Below are 19,485 nucleotides of genomic sequence, written 5' to 3' on the forward strand. Positions count from 1 at the left end.
CGGGAGAAGCACTTGGCTCTGGGAGGTGTATTGTCAAAAGTGAAATTATTTATTTTAAATAAGGATTGCGTAACATTCGGAAAAGGGAAGGTTGAAGTAAAATCGTGGAAGTGTGTGGTGAATTTGGAACGGTAAACGCAATGTGAAGCTGCTGGGTCGATGAAAAGTACCAGGAAGAGTAGAGAGAGAGTAGACAGAGTAGTTACAGGAGGTGGAGAGATTGAAAGGATACAAGGAAGATTATTATTTTTTGATGTATTTTTGAAGAACAGGTAAGATTCGGGAATGGAAGGTTGTTGTAGTGGGGCAACTTAGCTAAATGTAGCATAACAATTGAGCATTTTGTGAGGAAAGCACTAAATTTGGCACACTTGTAGCCTATCATATTATGAACAGATTTGGATATTGGGCCATCTCAAAATTTTTGATGGCAGTGGAAAATGGCTGCCACAGCCATCAGTGGCTGAATTTGAAATGGCCCAATATCCAAATCTGTTCATAATATGTTAGGCTACAAGTGTGCCAAATTTGGTGCTTTCCTCACAAAATGCACAATTGTTATGCGAAGTTGCCCCACTATTGTTACTCAGGGGGTTTAATCCCCGTTTTTTCCTCGGAAGTGCCGGACATGGGGCCACCGCTCACAATTAACTTTGTGGTATGGTGGGTTGCTTAAGAACCACGAACTCCACCCAGTTAACCATGAGATCCAGTTTCCGCCATCTAATTATGCTGTTGAACTTGAGGTCAAATGGTTACCTCAACGTGGAGCGTGCCCTCGGCAAAGCACCAATCTTATCTTGATTAGATCTTAATTAGGGCGGCCGAAGGTTTAACCGCTGGTGTGTGCCGACTTTATTAGTCAAGTCGTGTGGTAATTACCTCGCAGTCTATCTAGGTTCGGACAATGCTGGATCAATGGAAGGAAAGGACAAGCACGGACAGGATGGAACGTCAACAAGCAATTCATTAATCAGAAAATAACTAAATAAAAAGAACTTTATATTTCCATGAGGTAAAAATAAATTCCATATCAATCAAAATCATCGCAAGCAAAATCAATCAAAATGATAGAAAAACAGACAAAGAGCAGATGCTTATTGGGGAGTGACTTACTTAACAATTAAATACAGACAAGGGTACCCAGCAGATCATTCAGAGTGGAAGATAAATCGTCTCGCTCACCAAAGAGAAGCCGTCCATCAAATAAAAACGTCCTGAAATGTGTTAGCGTGCCTTGTCCATCGCCAGCACCCAGCCTTGCCGTGCACCCACTTGCAAACAGACTTGAACGCCAGTCGACATTACCCCCAAGAATCAGGTACGCCAGGAGCGACCGTCTGACTGGAACTGATGAAGCCACCGTCTGACTGGAACCGACGAAGCGACGTCTGACTGGAACTGACGAAGCAACCGTCTGACTGGAACCGACGAAGCAACCGTCTGACTGGAACAGACGAAGCAACCGTCTGACTGGAACCGACGAAGCGGCCGTCTGACTGGAACCGACGAAGTGACCGTCTGACTAGAACCGACGAAGTGACCGTCTGACTGGAACCAATGAACCAGTCACCTGACTTAAACCGACGAAGCAGCCGTCTGACTGGAACCGACTAAGCAACCGTTTGACTGGAACCGATGAAGCGACCGTCTGACTGGAACCGATGAAGCAGCCGCCTGACTTGAACCGACGAAGCAGCCGTCTGACTGGAACCGACTAAGCAACCGTTTGACTGGAACCAACGAAGCAACCATCTGACTGGAACCGACGAAGCAACTGTCTGACTGGAACTGAAGAAGCAGCTGTTTGACTTGAACCGACGAAGCAGCCGTCTGACTGGAACCGACGAAGCAACCGTCTGACTAACTGATGAAGCAACTGTCTGACTGGAACCAACGAAGCAGCCGGCTGACTGGAACCGACGAAGCAGCCGTCTGACTGGAACCGACGAAGCGTCCGTCTGACTGACTGATGAAGCGTCCGTCTGACTGGAACCAACTAAGCTGTCAGAACCGCAACCAGCTATCGCCAACTGACTCACGAACTGATTCGTCGACTGACCCGCCAACTCACTCGTTGTCCACTGACTGGAAAAGCTGTCTGACTTGCAATGACCAACCCGCCAAGAACGGACCTCTCGTTTTCTTTTTATAGGCGGCCTGTCTGGGCAGGTGCAGACTTCCCCCAAATCCATCCCACCCCACTTGCGAATCATTTCCGTGACAACCCGTACGTCCTGTTATTATTCCTCGCTTACGATGCCATGTCTGTGGTGCTGGACGAACGGCAAAAAAGACAGCCATTTGTCAGAATTACCGAGCATAAACGTGAAACGTACATAAAACATCAACAACAATTATCACCTCACTGTTCAGCCCAACATGAAAAAAGCCAGTTAGCATCCATAGAACATGTAATGCATCTAAGGAAATAACTATCTGAGGACCCGGATGTTGACCCAGGAGCTGCAGAAATTCAAAAGGAATATTGTGGAGGGGAGGAACACCTGTTGACTTTTTGCCACCTTCATGCTCTTCACCAGCACACCAAACAAAATAAACCGGCAGGCCAGTGACTGGCATACAGGCCATAAACATTGTGGCCTTCTAAATATAAAATGATCAAGAAGAAGCAGCAACAAGAACAGATGCCTTGATGCAGAACAGCCTTGATGGTCCTGGGGCAGTGGATAGACAGTGAAACAGCAAGGCAAACAGCAAACAGCACAAAAAGAAAAAGAGTAAACCAGGTAATTCCAAACACCAGGTCCGACCAACATGGTCAGCTGGTCCCTGGTGTGCACATACCTGGGGCAGTGGCGGTGGTGCCGGGAGAGAGAGCTCAACATTGGCCCTACTCGGCCACACCCATCCATCTTTTTTGCTCATACACACTCCACTAGTCTCCCTCTTTTTACCATTCGTTGCTACGTCTTGTCTCCTATATTCTACTTATCCCCATTACCAAATTCATACCCAATCCCCCAAGGTTCTCTGGAAAGGAAGAGCAGAACTACATGCAATCTTACATTTACGTCGTGACATGTCTCATTGTCAAGTCCTTCAGTTGGGTAAGTCCAGCAGCCGGCGATCATCCTGACAGTGGATGGTGCAAAGGGGTTTTTATCAATCCGAACTACGCTAATCTTGTTATACTTTTAAACTGTCCCCGGGGTTATATCCTGCCAAGAGGCCTTTGTGAAACTATGGGGTTCTAAAAACCCAAATTCCCATCGCCTACGTGTTGGTGCTCTTACAATTTTGGGCCTTGCCCACCAAATTTTCTTTCTGCGCCATCACACAATTTTGTGACTGGGTAGTGTGGCTCCATTTGCAGGTCTGCCCACCTGCATACTCACCGTTAACACCCCTGAGATGCTGAAGCTGCCTCCGAGCTTGTCTGCTCCTCACCCTAACATGGGGGATGCCCTCACTGGCACTCCCCCTCTCGATGCCCACTTGGCATTTTGGCGCCCTGGGTCCTGCTGCTCGGGCTCCCGGTCCCATTGAACATTACACTGGCATGCCAGGCCCCTTTCCTCGGGTACCTTTGTCCACGAATACACTACTGGCCCCCTGCACCTACCTATGGCCTCACCTGGCCGACGAGCCCCCAGCGCACAGGGTGCCTGCTTCATCAGAACCCTACACTCACAAACCACACCCACAGCCAGGCCATTATCTCCTGCACCTTACACACACACACACACACACACACACACACACACACACACACACACACACACACACACACACACACACACACACACACACACACACACACACACACACACACACACACACACACAACACTTTCCACAGTAGCACCAACCGCATAACGACATCCATGTGTAAATTTACCTAATCCCCCTACCTAACTTTAAACTAACCCCCAGTTTTCCTTGGGTGGGATCCACTCCCCCCATTCAATCCCTCACACCATGCATTCTGTTACTCACACTCATTCCGACCATTGCCCTGCCCTCACACTCCTAATTCATCAATCACACACAAACACATTTCCACTCACCAACACAGCATCACCAAACGAATTTTCCCAAACGAACTCGTGCATTATCATCTTCCCTTGTACTACGCACGCTCCCATTTGACTCTACCTTCTATACCTCTGTACGTCCCCACTACATGTTCATTGTCTCTACCTAAACAGTCCCTATTGTTGCTCTCGATCGCTAAATTTATCCTAGCCTTCCCTCATGGTCACTGTCTCGGTACCCACATCAAGGCTACCATCACTGGTACCCCCATGTGGGCCTAATAATGCCATCCGACTTAGGCTAGTACTCCTGGGCCCCCTTGGAGGTAACCATCGCTGGCACCCCCAGGTGGGCCTAACTATCATCCCCCCTGAGGCTATTGCTCCTAGGCCCCCAAGTGTGGGGCTTTCACCACTGCGCTCCACACATGGGCGTTACTGTCACTGTCATTTACCCCTACGATAATGAGCCCATTGCGTCCACGGAGGTGCTCAGACATACGTCTGTCACAAACGAATTTGGTTTTGAATTTTCGCCACTGGGAATTAGGGTTTTCCCACGTGGAACCAAGACATGTTCGCCACACCCATTGCTCATGCCGGGGGTACCATGCATATTGCACACCTGGTCCCCAGGGGGAAAAAATTGTAGCCAAATTCGTTTTGTTTCGCCATCTCTGCTCCTGTGATTTATCTGTCATGGAGCGTTTACACGCCGGGCCCTCAGCAGTGCATGAGTACGTACGTGAGTGCGTGCGTATATATCGACATACCTCCTGACTGTTATGGTGAGCATCGCTGCAGATTATGTCTCACATGGCAAAACCTCATAATCTGCAAAGAAAACAATCCTTCTGTCACCCACCCAGACGATTGTTCCTGCTAATGCAAGCCATGTAACCAGATAGGCGGCTCCGTTTGATGTTTACAGTGTGAGACATAATCTGCGACGATGCTCATCATAACAGTCAGGAGGTGCCTCTGATGTATAAACGATGAATGTGGTCGTTATTGGTTAGATATTTATCGTTATGCTGTTCTGATGAGGGAAAAATAAGCCCCAAATCTTGGTAGGTGGTTCTGTTTGCTATTTAAATGATGTTGGCCATGTATTCTTTGTCTGTTTGACAGAGTTGCCAGGCCAAGGCCTCTGGGTTGGAGGTGATGTTTTGGTGTAGGACTGTCCAATGGAGATCAGAGGAGTGCTCGACGCACTCCGTATGTATGTGTGTATATATATATATATATATATATATATATATATATATATATATATATATATATATATATATATATATATATATATATATATATATATATATTGAAAAATGTGTGTGGAAAAGGGGGGTGGGGAGGAACTTTTACACACACTGAAATGTATTTCAGACACATGGAACAACACACATTCTTCACAATCCCCCCCCCTTCACCATTCCCCCCCTCACCATCCCCCCTTCACCATCCCCCTTCACCATTCCCCTTCACCATTCCCCCTTCACCATTCCCCCCTTCACCGTTCCTGCCCCTTCACCAATTCCCGACCCCCCTTCACCATTTCCCCTCCCCTCCCAAAAAGGTGCCTTCCCCTAATTGTCAGTGTCGGACTATGTCCAATGGAGATCGGGGGAGTGTTCGTCACACTCCACATGTTTTGAGATATATATGTATATGTGTGTATACATATATAGAAAAAATATATATATGTATATATGTATATATATATATATATATATATATATATATATATATATATATATATATATATATATATATATATATATATATATATATATATATATATATATATATATATATATATATATATATATATATATATTCAAACAAGCTACAAACAAGACCTGATCACCTCTCTCACCCATAATTGGAGGGAATAACCAATCAACTCTGACGTAATCAATTACACAGGTGTCAAGAATTTCAATAAATTAACCCCTATGTTCTTCCAGCCAGAGAAAGCTGTATAAAGCAACCAACAAGAAAAGCTACACAAGGTAAGCCCTTTGCTGTTTCAAACCCTACCTGGGTTACTCTACAGCTGTAGACATTCACAAGTAGCACATACATGAGAACCTCAATGCTACACACCCCCTCAGTTGCTGGACTGGTTTCATCACTTGTTTTGCGAGTCATCAGTGACAGCGTAGATAGAAACGCGGACCACCAGAGCTCTGAAGCATGTGTACTTTGCAATGCCAACAGCAGTTAACATATATATGTAACAAGACCGAATCACATCTCTCACCCGTAATTAGAGGGAATAACCAATCACCTCTCAACTAATAAATTATCCCAGGTGGCTAGGATTTCAATAAATTATACCCCATGCTCTTCCAGCCAAATCAAGCTGCATAAAGCAACCAAGGAAAGCTACACAAGGTAAGCCCTTTTAATCACAGGAAAGCTACACAGGGTAAACCATTTTCATCAGCTTCGTCACAGGAGATCCCAACGATTTTGAGGACCTTGCTTTCCCACATCCAGAATGGCAAGGTGTGAGGCAGGAGTATCAGCCCACCAGGGAGAACAGTACTCCATCAAGCTACATATGAAGGCCTTGTTGGTTGTTAAAAGTTTAGATAAGCCAAGGAAAAACCTTGAAATATGGAGAATGCCCAGTTGTGGGCATTCTCTTTGGAGGCCATTTTGGAAATAGGGTCTGCTCAAGAAAGAACATGGTCGATGGTGAGGGCCGAAATGTTTGAGTGACAACCTTTTCAAGTGGTTTGTTTCGAAAGTAGACGGGAGTTTTGCAAGACGGTCCTCTCTGAGAGGCAGGGTGAGTCTGTGGGATTTGTTGGAGTTTGAAGATATATTTCAAGTGTTGGATCAGCTCCTAATTGTATCAAGGTCTGTAGAGAGGGAAGAGGCTGCTGCCTGCCTGTCTCAAGGATGAGAAATGATAGGGAAGAAGGGTGCGATCATCAGCAATGAGATAAGCAGGGTTTTCCATGGAATCTGAAAGATCATTGATGAAGATGAGGCACAAGACTGGGCCCAAGACACTGCTTTTGACCACTCCAGCCTTGACATGGAGAGGACATGACAGTATCCCGTGAAGAGCTGGCGACCGGAGTGGAGGAAGTCAGTGATCCATTTGAGGCAGTGGCCTTCGATGCCCTAAGCAAAGACTTTGGAGAACAAGGCGGGGTTCCAGATTGTATCAAATGCTCGAGATGTGTCCAGAGCCGGCCCTGATCTCATTTTTGAGATTGAGTGCACCATCCTTTGTTGGGAGAGTCGAAGCAGCATGTCCATGGTGGAATTACCGGTTCTGAAACAGAACTGATGATCTGAGGTGAGGTCGTTGGAGATAAGGAAGGATTTGATGTCAACTGCAATGGTAGATTTCATAACATTGCTTATAATTGGAAGCAAGCTATTAGGCCTGTAGTGAAGAGGATCGAATTTTTGCACGATGTATGTATAATTACATGCATTGCAGTGATTTTGGCTCACTTCCAGGCAGTTGAAAACTGACCAAGTGAGAATGATTGAGTGATCATAGCAGAAAGAAGTTGAACTGGAGCAGCAGAGCAGAGAGAAAAGGTGTGCACCATCCTACAAACTCCAGTCACAGCTTGCTTTTTACATCTCTCTTTCTCTTTCTCTTTCTCTCTCTCTCTCTCTCTCTCTTTCTCTTTCTCTTTCTCTTTCTCTTTCTCTTTCTCTTTCTCTTTCTCTTTCTCTTTCTCTTTCTCTTTCTCTTTCTCTTTCTCTTTCTCTTTCTCTTTCTCTTTCTCTTTCTCTTTCTCTTTCTCTTTCTCTTTCTCTTTCTCTTTCTCTTTCTCTTTCTCTTTCTCTTTCTCTTTCTCTTTCTCTTTCTCTTTCTCTTTCTCTCTCTCTCCCCCCCTGGAAGAAAAAATAGAAGAGGAGGAAAAGCAGGATGGGGAAAAGGATGGGGTGAATGGTGGAAGAGGGGGAAAGGGTGCAAAGAAGGGGGTAGTAAGGGGCCCAGACAATTACAAATTTCAAAAACCAAACAACATACACAAGGAAAATAATAAAATATTATTACACATATACAAACAGTTATCAGGTGGTGATGGTGAGCAGAGTATACAAGGGGTGGAGGGGGGGGGGGGAGAAGAGAAGAAGAAGAAGAAGATGTCTCTCTCTTTCAAGTGCAGCCTTATGGCTGCTGGTTGCATCATTGGTTAGGGACACGGCTATGCCGCTGGTGCAGTGTCCTTATTACCAGTACACTGGAACTCATTTTGCCGACATCGGAAGTATGACAGGCTGAGTCAACCCCACTTGGTATTAATTCAGCGGCCAACGGGGCTCAAACTCAGGATCCTAGGACCCCAAGTCAGCCAACCTTACCACGAAGCGAACAACAGGCTAAGAAGAAGATAAAAAATCATGAACGAACAGACATGGCCAGAGAACTTTATGGTTTTAAAAAAAATTCCTACCATGGCCAGAGGACTTTTTGGTTTTCTAAAATTTCCTACCTTGCCCTAACTTGATTCAATTTCAAGTGGAAACGCAGCATCATTTCCCACTCCCAACTCTGACATACAATTCTTCTGTAATTTCACATATTAACCCAGCAATTCTCCAAAAGTCGATTTTCAATACTAGTAATGTTTACTCGGTGAACCAGCAGTTGTTTGCAGAATTGTCGGTGAGAAAGAGCGCTCATCAATCACAATCCATTTTTAACTCTCTGTAACATTTTCACACGCATACATGAAAGATGTACATCACCAAATATTATGTTTAAGTTATATTAGTTTACCAAAATATTTAAACTTATTTTGTCATTCCAGACTGTGATAAGTGGCCTATAATTACTTGAAGCTGACTTTTTGAAACTTTTTCAGAGTTAAGTTCCCATAACAACTTTATGCAGATTGTGCCTTTACACAGTTTGGTGAAAGACTTTGTCGAGAGCAGCTTCACCTTACATATGCTGTATCATATAATGTGATATAAATATTATACACTTATGCAGGGTGCGATTTGAAAAATTTCAAGTGGGGGAGGGTGGGGTGGATAAAAAAGCCAATCAGAGAAATCCCCCTCCCCCCTCCCCCATCAAATCGCACCCTGTCCATGTACTTATGGAGGTAATGCATAATGGAGTATTAGTTGAGTGGCATATCGCTGTAAAGTAATAGGTATTCACTGTAAAAGTAAGACAATGTTACTGTATGAGTAAGAGGTATTTTAATCACCGTAAAGGTAATAATGCAATGTCAGGTGAACAACTACTTATAACATCTTGGTAATATAACTACTTATAACTTCAGGTTCCTCACCTTTTTACATTTAGAATTCTGACTTTGTAATGCAATAGCCCACATTGTTCGGCTCGGACTCAGACTCAATTACACCAAATTCGGTTTTATGTTTGAGGAAGATGTCATTTCATTGCTTTTATAAAAATAATTCATTCTCAAAGAATGGAGCTGCAAGTCTATTTTCCTTTTTAAACATATACTGTAGTTTGAAAATACTCCCATTGGACATTCTTTGAACGTTCAACTCCTCCCACCATTTCGTGTTTTTGAAACCCTTACATTTCCTCTTCAATATAAATGTGAACGGCACTCACTGCCCTCCTTTCCGCTCTGATCAGGTGAGAACAGACTGGGATGAGATTTGTCATTTATTTTATTATCTCCGCCACCGAAGGTGAAGGAGGTGATGTTTTCACCCCTTTCTGTCTGTCTGTTTGTTTGTGTGTAGGATATCAGAAAAGGTTGTGGACGGATCCCGATGAGATTTTGTGGACAGGTTGGTTGTGTGATATGGAAGGATTGATTAAATTCTGGTGAAGATCCGGATCTGATAATTTTTAATTGATTCTTCACTACTTAGAGATAGGGCGAAACCGATATATAGCACCATATCTCAAAAAGTTGTGGACGGATTCGAACATAACTTTGTGGACAGGTGGGGTGCGTGACAATGACGAATTGATTCGATTGTGGTGAACATCCGATTCCAGATCTGGATACGAGAATTATTTAATTTTTAAAGTGATTCTTCACCATTGAGATATCGGGCCAAAAACGATATAGTACTGCATGGAATGACATATTAAAATGTATTGATTGGGCCCGATATGTTCTCGTGGATCAGGCATTATGTGGTGGAGGTATGTGCTCTACCGGGTGCCCTTATAGTTTTGCTTTTTATATTCAGCTGAACGTGCCTTCATTGAGCTATTCACTAATGGTTTTTACTCATCAGTCTTTCCCCTCTATTCTTCTCATGATTAAACATTAAGTAAAGTCAAGCTCATGTCATTCGGCTGCCAGAAAATGTTTGCGGATATTAACAAGATGCTCAGCATCACTGTAATTAAACTGGTTATGTTTTGACATTGTTTAGTAAGATATGGGTCAATGTAAATACTCATTATTGATATCTTTGTGTGTGTGATTGTTTCATGTAATACTTGTTTAACATCTAAAGGCCGTTTTGAAGCTGAATTTTGATCCATCTCTTCGAATATCCAGAAATTTTTGTGGTTTTGCTTTATCTTCGACTTTACAAACGGTGGCTTGAACACCATTGTTTCATAAATTGCCTTTTTGTCGTTTTGGAGTTGCCTTGTAATTCCATGTTTAGGCCCATTGTATCTATTTGTCATAAAATATTCAGCTTTGTATCATTGCACTTGCAGTTTAGTATAGATTTAATGCTTTAAAACTGTTTAGCTGAATTTGTTAAATTCATGCAAATAGTGTCTTAAAATACACTGGCAATACAGTTCAGTGATGCATTTGTATTTGCAGATTTTATATTCTGTACGTTGTGTCCTTGCTTTGACGAAACAACATGAAACACATCATGTTTGGTCTGGCTTTGCTCCTGGCTGGCTCTTTTGCAGAAAGTCCTCCATTAGAGGTACTAATGTCATACATGGAAAATGAGTAATGATGATGAGTAAAAACGTCTGTGGGAAGGGGTAAGATTTTACGGGATAGACCTCTTGAAAATAAATTTTGCCTCATTTTTGATGGAAATTGCCAAGTAAATATAGGCAACCCGGTCCCTTACATTTATTGGAGTTGGATATGAGATACATAGTGCAGCTTTCAAAGGTAGAAATAGAGCTAACAGGATGGCCTAGTGGTACGCACACTCACCTCTAAGCTGTCTAGCCTGGGTTTGATTCTCAACCCAGCTATAAACTTCCATCCCAGTGTTTCACGGGCAGGTTGGTTCATCAGTATGTGTGCCGTCCCTTGGATGGACGTTAAACCGGCATCCCATATGCCGGTATTTGTGGGCATCCTTCATGAAGAGTAGGCAAGCTTTTGCTGGTACCATGGCCAAATTCCAAATCCCTGTCCTAACCAGCAGAGGGCATTGCATTGGCAGCACAGCCATGCCCTCAGCCAATGATGCTACCCTGGAGCCTTGTGCTGCATATGACTGAGGAAGAAGAAGAAGAATAAGGGTAGAGATATGAGGCAAACATTCTCAATGAGTTATAGATAATTGTAATTTATCGGTTTAGATCAGCAATGCACTACAAAGAAATGTGATGCCTAATTGCTCCCTCATGTTGTGCAATTATATTTTAATACTGAAACATTTTATCGTTTTGGCATTGTCTTATTTAATTTTCTCAAAAGCTGAGATGGCTCGAAACATATCAGAATACTTTTATCCCAGTGCATTCTGAATTTTTGAAGCTGTGCTGTTTCTACTTGAGAAGTTTGGTAACCCAAAACGTTGGGGTATATTTTTGGTTATAACATGTTTGGACTGGTAATCAATCAATAGTTTTATACAATGAAAGTGTAAAAGCTTTCTAATTGCTTGAACCTTTGTCATATCCACATGACATCTTAATACTGCATATCCATTTCCTTAACGAGCATAACTCAACCATCACCTCCCATTTAAGTTACACTTAATATTTAGTTTTCATTTGATTGATTTGAAATATAATATTCGTCACAATAAGTTAGCGTGCAATCTTGCACTTTATGTGATTATTAATTTTTATTTTCAGTGTCTAATGCTAATGGGGGAGCTAACAATGAGTAGCTTGAATGTAATCACATGATTAATGTTATCTTTGAAGAAATAGCAATTATTATTGACGATCAACGTAATGCAAAAGGCCAAAAGAAAATCATTAAGGAAACGGTGAATAGCAATCGTTATCAGCACTTGTTGAATAAATTCTGCAGATTTGCGTTTTCTTTCCATCACAAGGCCGGGAATTGCCATTTTCATTATGGATAAGGGCTAGAGTTTAAAGTCCTACCTCGGTCAAAGTATAGCTCATCTTTGCTAAGCACATTGTCAGCATGGGGGTTCTACAAAAAAATAAACACTAACTTAAACTGTTTATAACCAATGTCTGTGATTCTTCAGAGGACCACACTCAGATCATTAATGAGTAATTAGTGGTGAAAGAGGTTTCTGTTCTGTTATTCACCAGAATGTTGTATTATTTCTGGTCATAATGCTTTTGGGATCCATCAAAAAAAAATCTGTGGATTCTTCCCTGAGGGCTTTGCAAAGTTTCCAAAATGATTGGAAATCATTAACCACAAAGTCAACTTTGTGGTTACAAACAAGGCTTTGTTTTATTGATGTGCATTATCGTTTGAATCGGAGTCCCTGTAAGACCCAGTAGTCTTATTCAATACATTTCCTTTATATTTATCGTGTAATTCTATGTTATGTCACATTTAATAATCGCTGTTCAAAATTGAAAACTTCTCATATCGTATAACAAGGGGAATAGGGAAGGGGGTTAAACCGAGCTTGTGCATGATATTTATTCATACTAATAGTTTTATTATTAGGACTTTATTATTTAATGGAAAGATAATGTGGTGCCATTGAATCACTTGCAAATGTAGACTGATCATTACCTTTGTTCTTGTCAAGTAAGCCCAGCCAATCCCTCGCGAGTGCTTAAGGAAGGATTGGCTGTACATGTTCTAACTATCTGGTTTGATCCATTTCTGACCATAATGTAAATCAATGACATATGAATCATTGAATATGAAAGAAGTGAAATAACTTTTGTAGATCAAAAATAGTTCTATTTCTTGGAATCCTACTATTAACTTGCAATTGATCACTGGCTTTGAAACCAATGTAAATTTATGTTACCGATTTACGGATTTATAATTTGTATTCCGGATTTATAATTCACATTAACCTAGGCATCAAATAACTACATAAATTGAACCAGCAGTTTCAAATGGAGCACCTTGCTGCCATTAGAACATTTAAATTGCATCAGATGTAGCAATAAATGTGACATGTTGCTCCCAGCTCGCCGGCTTGATGACAGAAAGATGCCGTTTACACTTTTGCTACCTCCATCCTTACGCTGTTTATAATTTTGTGCGGGCAAGGACAACTTGTGAATGTTTGTCGGTGTTCTTTGCGACCACCAAAACTGATCAATTTGATCCACTAATGTTAAAGACATTTGAACAGAATCTTGTTAACAATCTTGATATTATTTTAAAATGTACATGTTTTCTCTCAGCTCTCCCAGGTTAGAGTGAAGGAAACATCACATTTTATGCATCGTCTCGCTGAGTCTTTCAATGACTTTGCTTTTGATTTGTACCGCTCCGTCATCAAGGATATCCCAAGAAAAAACGTGTTCATGTCTCCATTGACCACCAGCATACTCATCTCAATGCTACATATGGGTAACTTGCAATGGCTATCAACTATGTGGCCAGCTTGGGTTGGACAGGAATGGGTACTGGGACCTATAAGGTCAATGAAGCTGTTTCCCAAACTTTTATAAAAGCATAATTATGAGATGTGTTATAATTCCCTCTTCCCTCTCCCTCTTCTCCTTCCCCAAATTATAGTGGTATTCTTTACCATAATGTTGGCTGCTTGATTGGATTGTGTTACTCTTTTTCATAACACACAGATTTGGTCTATGAGCAATTTCCCAAAAATTCCACTTTTGTTTAACCCCTGCCATATCTCCAAAACATTCTTTACTAGGTATCAAAATGTTCACAAGGTCTTTGGGATTATGCTTCCACTTGTCACTGTTGCATCCTGTCCACAAAGTTTCTGTGAAATCCATTAATAACATTTTGAGATATTATGCTATATGTACATAGTTTTTGGCACCATCTCTCAATGGTGAAGAATCACTTTAAAAATTCTCGTATCTGGATCTGGATTTCGAATCTTCCCCAAAATAGAATCAATTCGTCCTTGTCACACATCCAAACTGTCCACAAAGTTTCTGTGAAATCCATTAATAACCTTTTGAGATATTATGCTATGTATTGTTTTGGCCTGATCTCTCAATGGTGAAGAATCACTTGGAAATTTCTCGAATCTGGATCTGTATTCAGATCTTCAACAAAATCGAATCAACAAGTCATTGTGACACACCCAACATGTCCACCAAGTTTCATCGGAGTCTGTTGACAACTTTTTCATGTATCATGCAATATCGTTTTTAACCCATCTCTCAAAGGTGAAGAATCAGTTTAAATTTAAATAATTGTCGTATCCAGATCTGGATTCAGATCTTCACCAAAATGGAATGAGTTCTTCTTACTGGCATTTCCAACCTGTCAACCAAGTTTTGGTGGAATCCATCCATAACTTTTTGAGATATTGTGCCATATATCGTTTTTGGCCCGATCTCTCAATGGTGAAGAATCGCTTGAAAAATTCTCGAATCCGGATACGGATTCGGATCTTCACCGAAATCGAATTAATTCAGCATTGTCTCACTCGCAACATGTCCACCAAGTTTCATCCGAATCCATTCACAACTTTTTGAAATATCATGCAATATCGTTTTCAGCCCCATCTCTCAATGTTGAAGAATCAGTTTAAAATTCTCAGATCCAGATTCTGATCTTCACCAAAGTTAAGCACTGTCGTCCTTGGCCGGTCACCTACATATGCAAAAAAATTCAGAACGAATGATTGCAAACTGTGGTCAAAATCGTGTGACAGACACACAGACAGACAGATGAAAAATCACTCGTGGAGTGACACTTGGCAAAACGGAATGGCACTGAGTGGAATGCGTACCTCCACCAGGCTGAACAGTTTAAATTTTGCCTCACACTGATAGGTCGGATCTGAATCCGGACCTGAACCAAAATTTAATCTGCTTGTTCTTGTCACCTCACCAACTCATCCACCTACTTGTGTCATAACTCGTCCACAACTTTTGGTGTTATCATGCTATACATAGTTTTTGGCCCCATTTCTCAATATTGAAGAATAACATAAAAAATTATCAGATCCGAATCCGGATCTCCACCAAAATTTAATCAATTCGTCCATGTCACACACCCAACATGTCCACCAAATATCATCCGAATCCTTCGAAAACCTTTTGAGATATCATGCAATATCGTTTTTCGCCCCGTCTCTCAATGGTGAAGAATCACTTAAAAATTAAATAATCATTTTTACTGGATCCTGATTCGGACCGTTCCCAAAATTGAATCATTTCTTCCTAATGGCATTCCCAACCTGTCCACCAAGTTTCATCCAAATATATCCATAACCTTTTGAGATATTGTGCTATATATCGTTTTTGGACCTGTCTCTCAATGGAGAATAATCACTTTATAAATTCTAGTACCTGGATCCGGATTCGGATCTTCACCAAAATTATGCATTGCTGTCCTTGGCCAGTCAACCTACACACACAAAAATAATTCAGAACGATTGCTTGAAAATTGTGGTGAACAATCGTGTTACAAACAAACAAATGCTACATTCCAACATAGTTGGCGAAAAAATTTTTTTTTCGCCAAGTAACAAACGTTACAGATCAACATGCTTGGCAAAAAAAAAAAATGCCAAGTAATAAACAGACCAGACCAACCAATATACTTTTGAATCTTAGATTTCACAATTAACAAACAGACAGACAGGGGTGAAAACAACCTCCATCCACTCTCTGTGGTGGAGGTAACAATATGGACCAATTGTCTCTAATAATGAGCTCAAATGCTCAACAATAGACGGATGTATTTGGATTGGTTCTCAGAAATATTCTTAAGAGACCATTCACACATCAACTAGTGGTAAGCCTAAAGTGCAGTATTTGGAGAATTTGAGATAACCAATTAGCATATTTTGACAGCCAATCATTGATAAAAGAAAGGCATAAGCTGGATACTATGTTGGCATGGAAATAAGTCAACTTGTAGTATGATAATGACTACATCTATACATTTGGGAAAAATGACCCATTTTTTAGAGGTGCAGAGAGGTGCTTCCATTGTTTTGTTGTCTTTATAAGATGACGATGTATTTATGATTGCTCTTCCATTGCAAACGACCAGTCTATGTCCTTGAACTTCCAATGATGCTCTTGCATTGCAGGCTCAGGTGAACCAACCAAGTTGATTTTGGCTCGATGTTTGCATCTAATGCAGCTGAAAGACACAAGGGTGCACGCCACCATCAAGAAACTTCTTGAACATATCAACTCCATGAACAGTACGAGCATGGCAGCTCGTATTTTCATTAGGAAAGGTGAGAAGGCAGGACTTTATCTTCATCATTATCTGCAAATTTTTATGTCAACACTCATGGTGGTCTTGTATAAAGGCGAATTCTAATTATATACATTACAGAATAACTAACTAGTAGACCATTAGATCGCAAAGAACAGGATCTTGTGTGCAGCAAATACTTTTTTTTAATGATTACCTGTGCTGCCTTAGGTGGATGGAGGTTATGTTTTTACCGCTGCCCTTTTTATGTCTGTCTGTTTGACTCTCTGTGAGCAGGATATCTCAAAAAAGATGTGGATGGATTCAGACGAAACTCTGTGGACAGGTTGAGTGTATGACAAGGACAAATTGATTATTTTCGTGAAGATCCGGATCCAGATCTGAGAACTTTTAAAGTGATTCTTCACCACTGAGTGATAGGGATAAAACAAATATATAGCATGATATCTCAAAAAGTTATGAACGGATTCAGATGAAACTTGGTGGACATGTTTGGTGTGTGACACGGAAGAAATGAATCTATTTTGGTAAAGATATGAATCCAAATCCAAATATGAGAATTTTATTAAAATTTTTAAAGTGATGCTATCTTAAAACTTTGTTGACAGATTTGGCTGAAACTTATTGTACAGTTTGGATGTGTGATGAGAAAGAATCAATTCGATTTTGGTGTAGATCTGGATGCAAGAATGTTTTTGATTTTTTAAAAGTGATTCTTCACCATGAAGAGAGATTGCCAAAATGATACATAGCATGATATCTCAAAAGGTTTTCGAAGGACAACTTATGACAAAATAAGTGGATGAGTTGGTAAGGTGACAGGAACAAGCCAATTAGATTTTGGTAAAGGTCCAGATCCAGATCCGGCCTATCAGTGGCATACAAAACATAAACCTTTCAGCCTGGTGGAATTATGTGCTCCAGTGAGTGCCGTTCTAGTTTAAAATGTTTTTTTATTACTTGATTCTGTACTTTCTAAAAATGTGTTTGTATTATTAATCACCAACTTTATTTGATGGCTGTCACACTTCTATGACGACAAGTCGATGACAAACTGTGTGTGTGTGTGTGTGTGTGTGTGTGTGTGTGTGTGTGTGTGTGTGTGTGTGTGTGTGCGTGTGTGCGTGCGTGCGTGCGTGCATGCGTGCATGCGCGCGCATCAGCGAATGATTGCACGAGTTTTACAGACGGAAGAAAGTTCCTGGACTCTGTGCGCGTTTCATCACACCTAAGAAAATTATTTTCGGATTTACACGATTGCTATCAGTTTAGGTTGTGCATTATTTATTAAATGAAAGGTCATTGGTTGCAAATGAAAGGTCTAAAGGTCTAGAAGTATGTATGGTGCAATAATCGATACTAATAAATGGGAGTGTGTGTGTGTGTGTGTGTGTGTGTGTGTGTGTGTGTGTGTGTGTGTGTGTCTCCCTCCTCTATAACTCTAAAACCATGAAACCTAGCAGCCTGACACTTTGCAAGCATACGAAGGGAACTCCAAGGAAATGCATGAGTGAAAATTGCTTGTTTGGGTGAATTAAAACACCCCTTTTGAAGATAGTTAACAGCCTTATTTAATTTGATCCTTTATCAGGCACATCCTCGACCACCTCGCTGGGGTCTGAAGCCACCATGTTTTGGGGTTTGCTCAACCATGCCTTGACTTGAAACAGGCCACAATGATTTCTTCACGATGAAGTTTTTTTTCACTTTCCTCACTCATATTATCAAATGGCTGTTCATCATAACTGCAAATTGCTGGGTACGTTGCAATGCTTATAAATGCCCAGAGACATCAGCGTTTGTGGCTTTATTTCATTTCCGCACATGCCATAACCTCGAAAATCTCTTAAACTAAGCTGAATTACAAAATTTATGCTGCAGAATTGAACTCAGCAGCAGTTGCAACTTCTAAAAAAATGTTCATTTGTCCAATTTGGACATATTTGATATTTTGGGTGTTTTCGGGAGAGCGAGTGCTTAATATGATGGTTCAGAGATTGCTACCGCTTGCTACCGATTGCTACCTGTGATCATCGTCGCAAGTGTCTGGATGGTGGTCATCTCCACACTTGTCTAGTCTGTGGTCATCGCCGCACGTGCCTGGACTGTGCCTCCTTGCCCCCCCTCCTTCCTCGCTCCCCTACCCCTCGTTGGTCTCCCGACCTTCTCACTCCTCCACCCCTCCCTCCCCCACCCTCTCCCCCCTCCCAATCACCTGTCGTCCAGAAGGTTATTATCTCCAGTCGTGTCCGGACGACGGTGGTTATGTCTGGACGGTAGTTATCTCCAGACGTGTCGGGATGGTGATTATGGCCGGATGGACCCTCTCCTCACGCTGCCCTCCTTGCTCCTCCCATCCTTCCTCACTCCCCCAACCCTCCTCTCTTCCCCCTCCCTCCTCACTCCTCTTCTCTCCTCATTTCTCCTCCCTCCTCTCTCCTTATTCTTCCTCCTCTCTCCCTCCCCTCCTTCTTATTCCCCACTCCCCTTTAATATCCCCGTCAGCGAAGCGACAGGTTGTATTTGTTAGTATGTAAATAATAGACGTACTCACAGCCCAATACTATGTAATAAAATTGATAGAATTACTGTGTGCGTCTTCACATCAATACTGTATTTGGCAAGATGAGTGAGATGTGGTGAGCCGTATGCACCAGGCTTCACACATGTTTGCAGTGTGAGTTTTTCACCAACATGTGTATGCACTCACAGTGCAGTACAGTAGCTTAATTACACACTTTGAATTGAATAATAGTGATGGAGTCTAAAGTCTAAACTAAAGGGTCTGAAGTTCTAAAGGTCTGAAAATGGTCAAAAGGGGTGCAAAGGTCTAAATGGTCTTAAAAGGTCTACTGGGTCTGAGGTGTTGGGGTCTCAGAGGCTGTCTAAAGGTCTAAAAGGTGTGAAAGTCTGAAAATGTCTTAAAGGGTCTTTGGGATCTCATGGATCTTCAGGTGACAAAGGTTCAAAATGTCGAAGTGGTCTATAGGTCTGAAAGCTATGTTT

General features: G+C 41.6%; 1 protein-coding gene across 3 annotated transcripts in view; it reads left to right on the top strand.

The window, feature by feature from the left end:
• Window positions 1–19,485, top strand: part of LOC147032880 (pigment epithelium-derived factor-like) — a 59,451-nt gene that overhangs the window by 10,123 nt on the left and 29,843 nt on the right. Inside the window, exons 1-5 of one of the 3 annotated variants that reach the window (XM_085870838.1) lie at window positions 9,578–9,602; window positions 9,713–9,760; window positions 10,768–10,879; window positions 13,500–13,668; window positions 16,346–16,498. In XM_085870838.1, coding sequence (XP_085726964.1) covers window positions 10,811–10,879; window positions 13,500–13,668; window positions 16,346–16,498 — 391 coding nt within the window. In that variant the 5' untranslated portion in view covers window positions 9,578–9,602; window positions 9,713–9,760; window positions 10,768–10,810. Of the gene's footprint in view, window positions 1–9,515; window positions 9,603–9,712; window positions 9,761–10,767; window positions 10,880–13,499; window positions 13,669–16,345; window positions 16,499–19,485 lie in introns of those variants that run through there. The other 2 variants (XM_085870839.1, XM_085870841.1) reach the window with 2 other exon arrangements.

This window comes from Eptatretus burgeri, chromosome 2, assembly GCF_056783735.1.
Source record: "Eptatretus burgeri isolate ZD-2024b chromosome 2, Ebu_testis_v1, whole genome shotgun sequence".
In the NCBI taxonomy this organism is placed as follows: domain Eukaryota; kingdom Metazoa; phylum Chordata; class Myxini; order Myxiniformes; family Myxinidae; genus Eptatretus; species Eptatretus burgeri.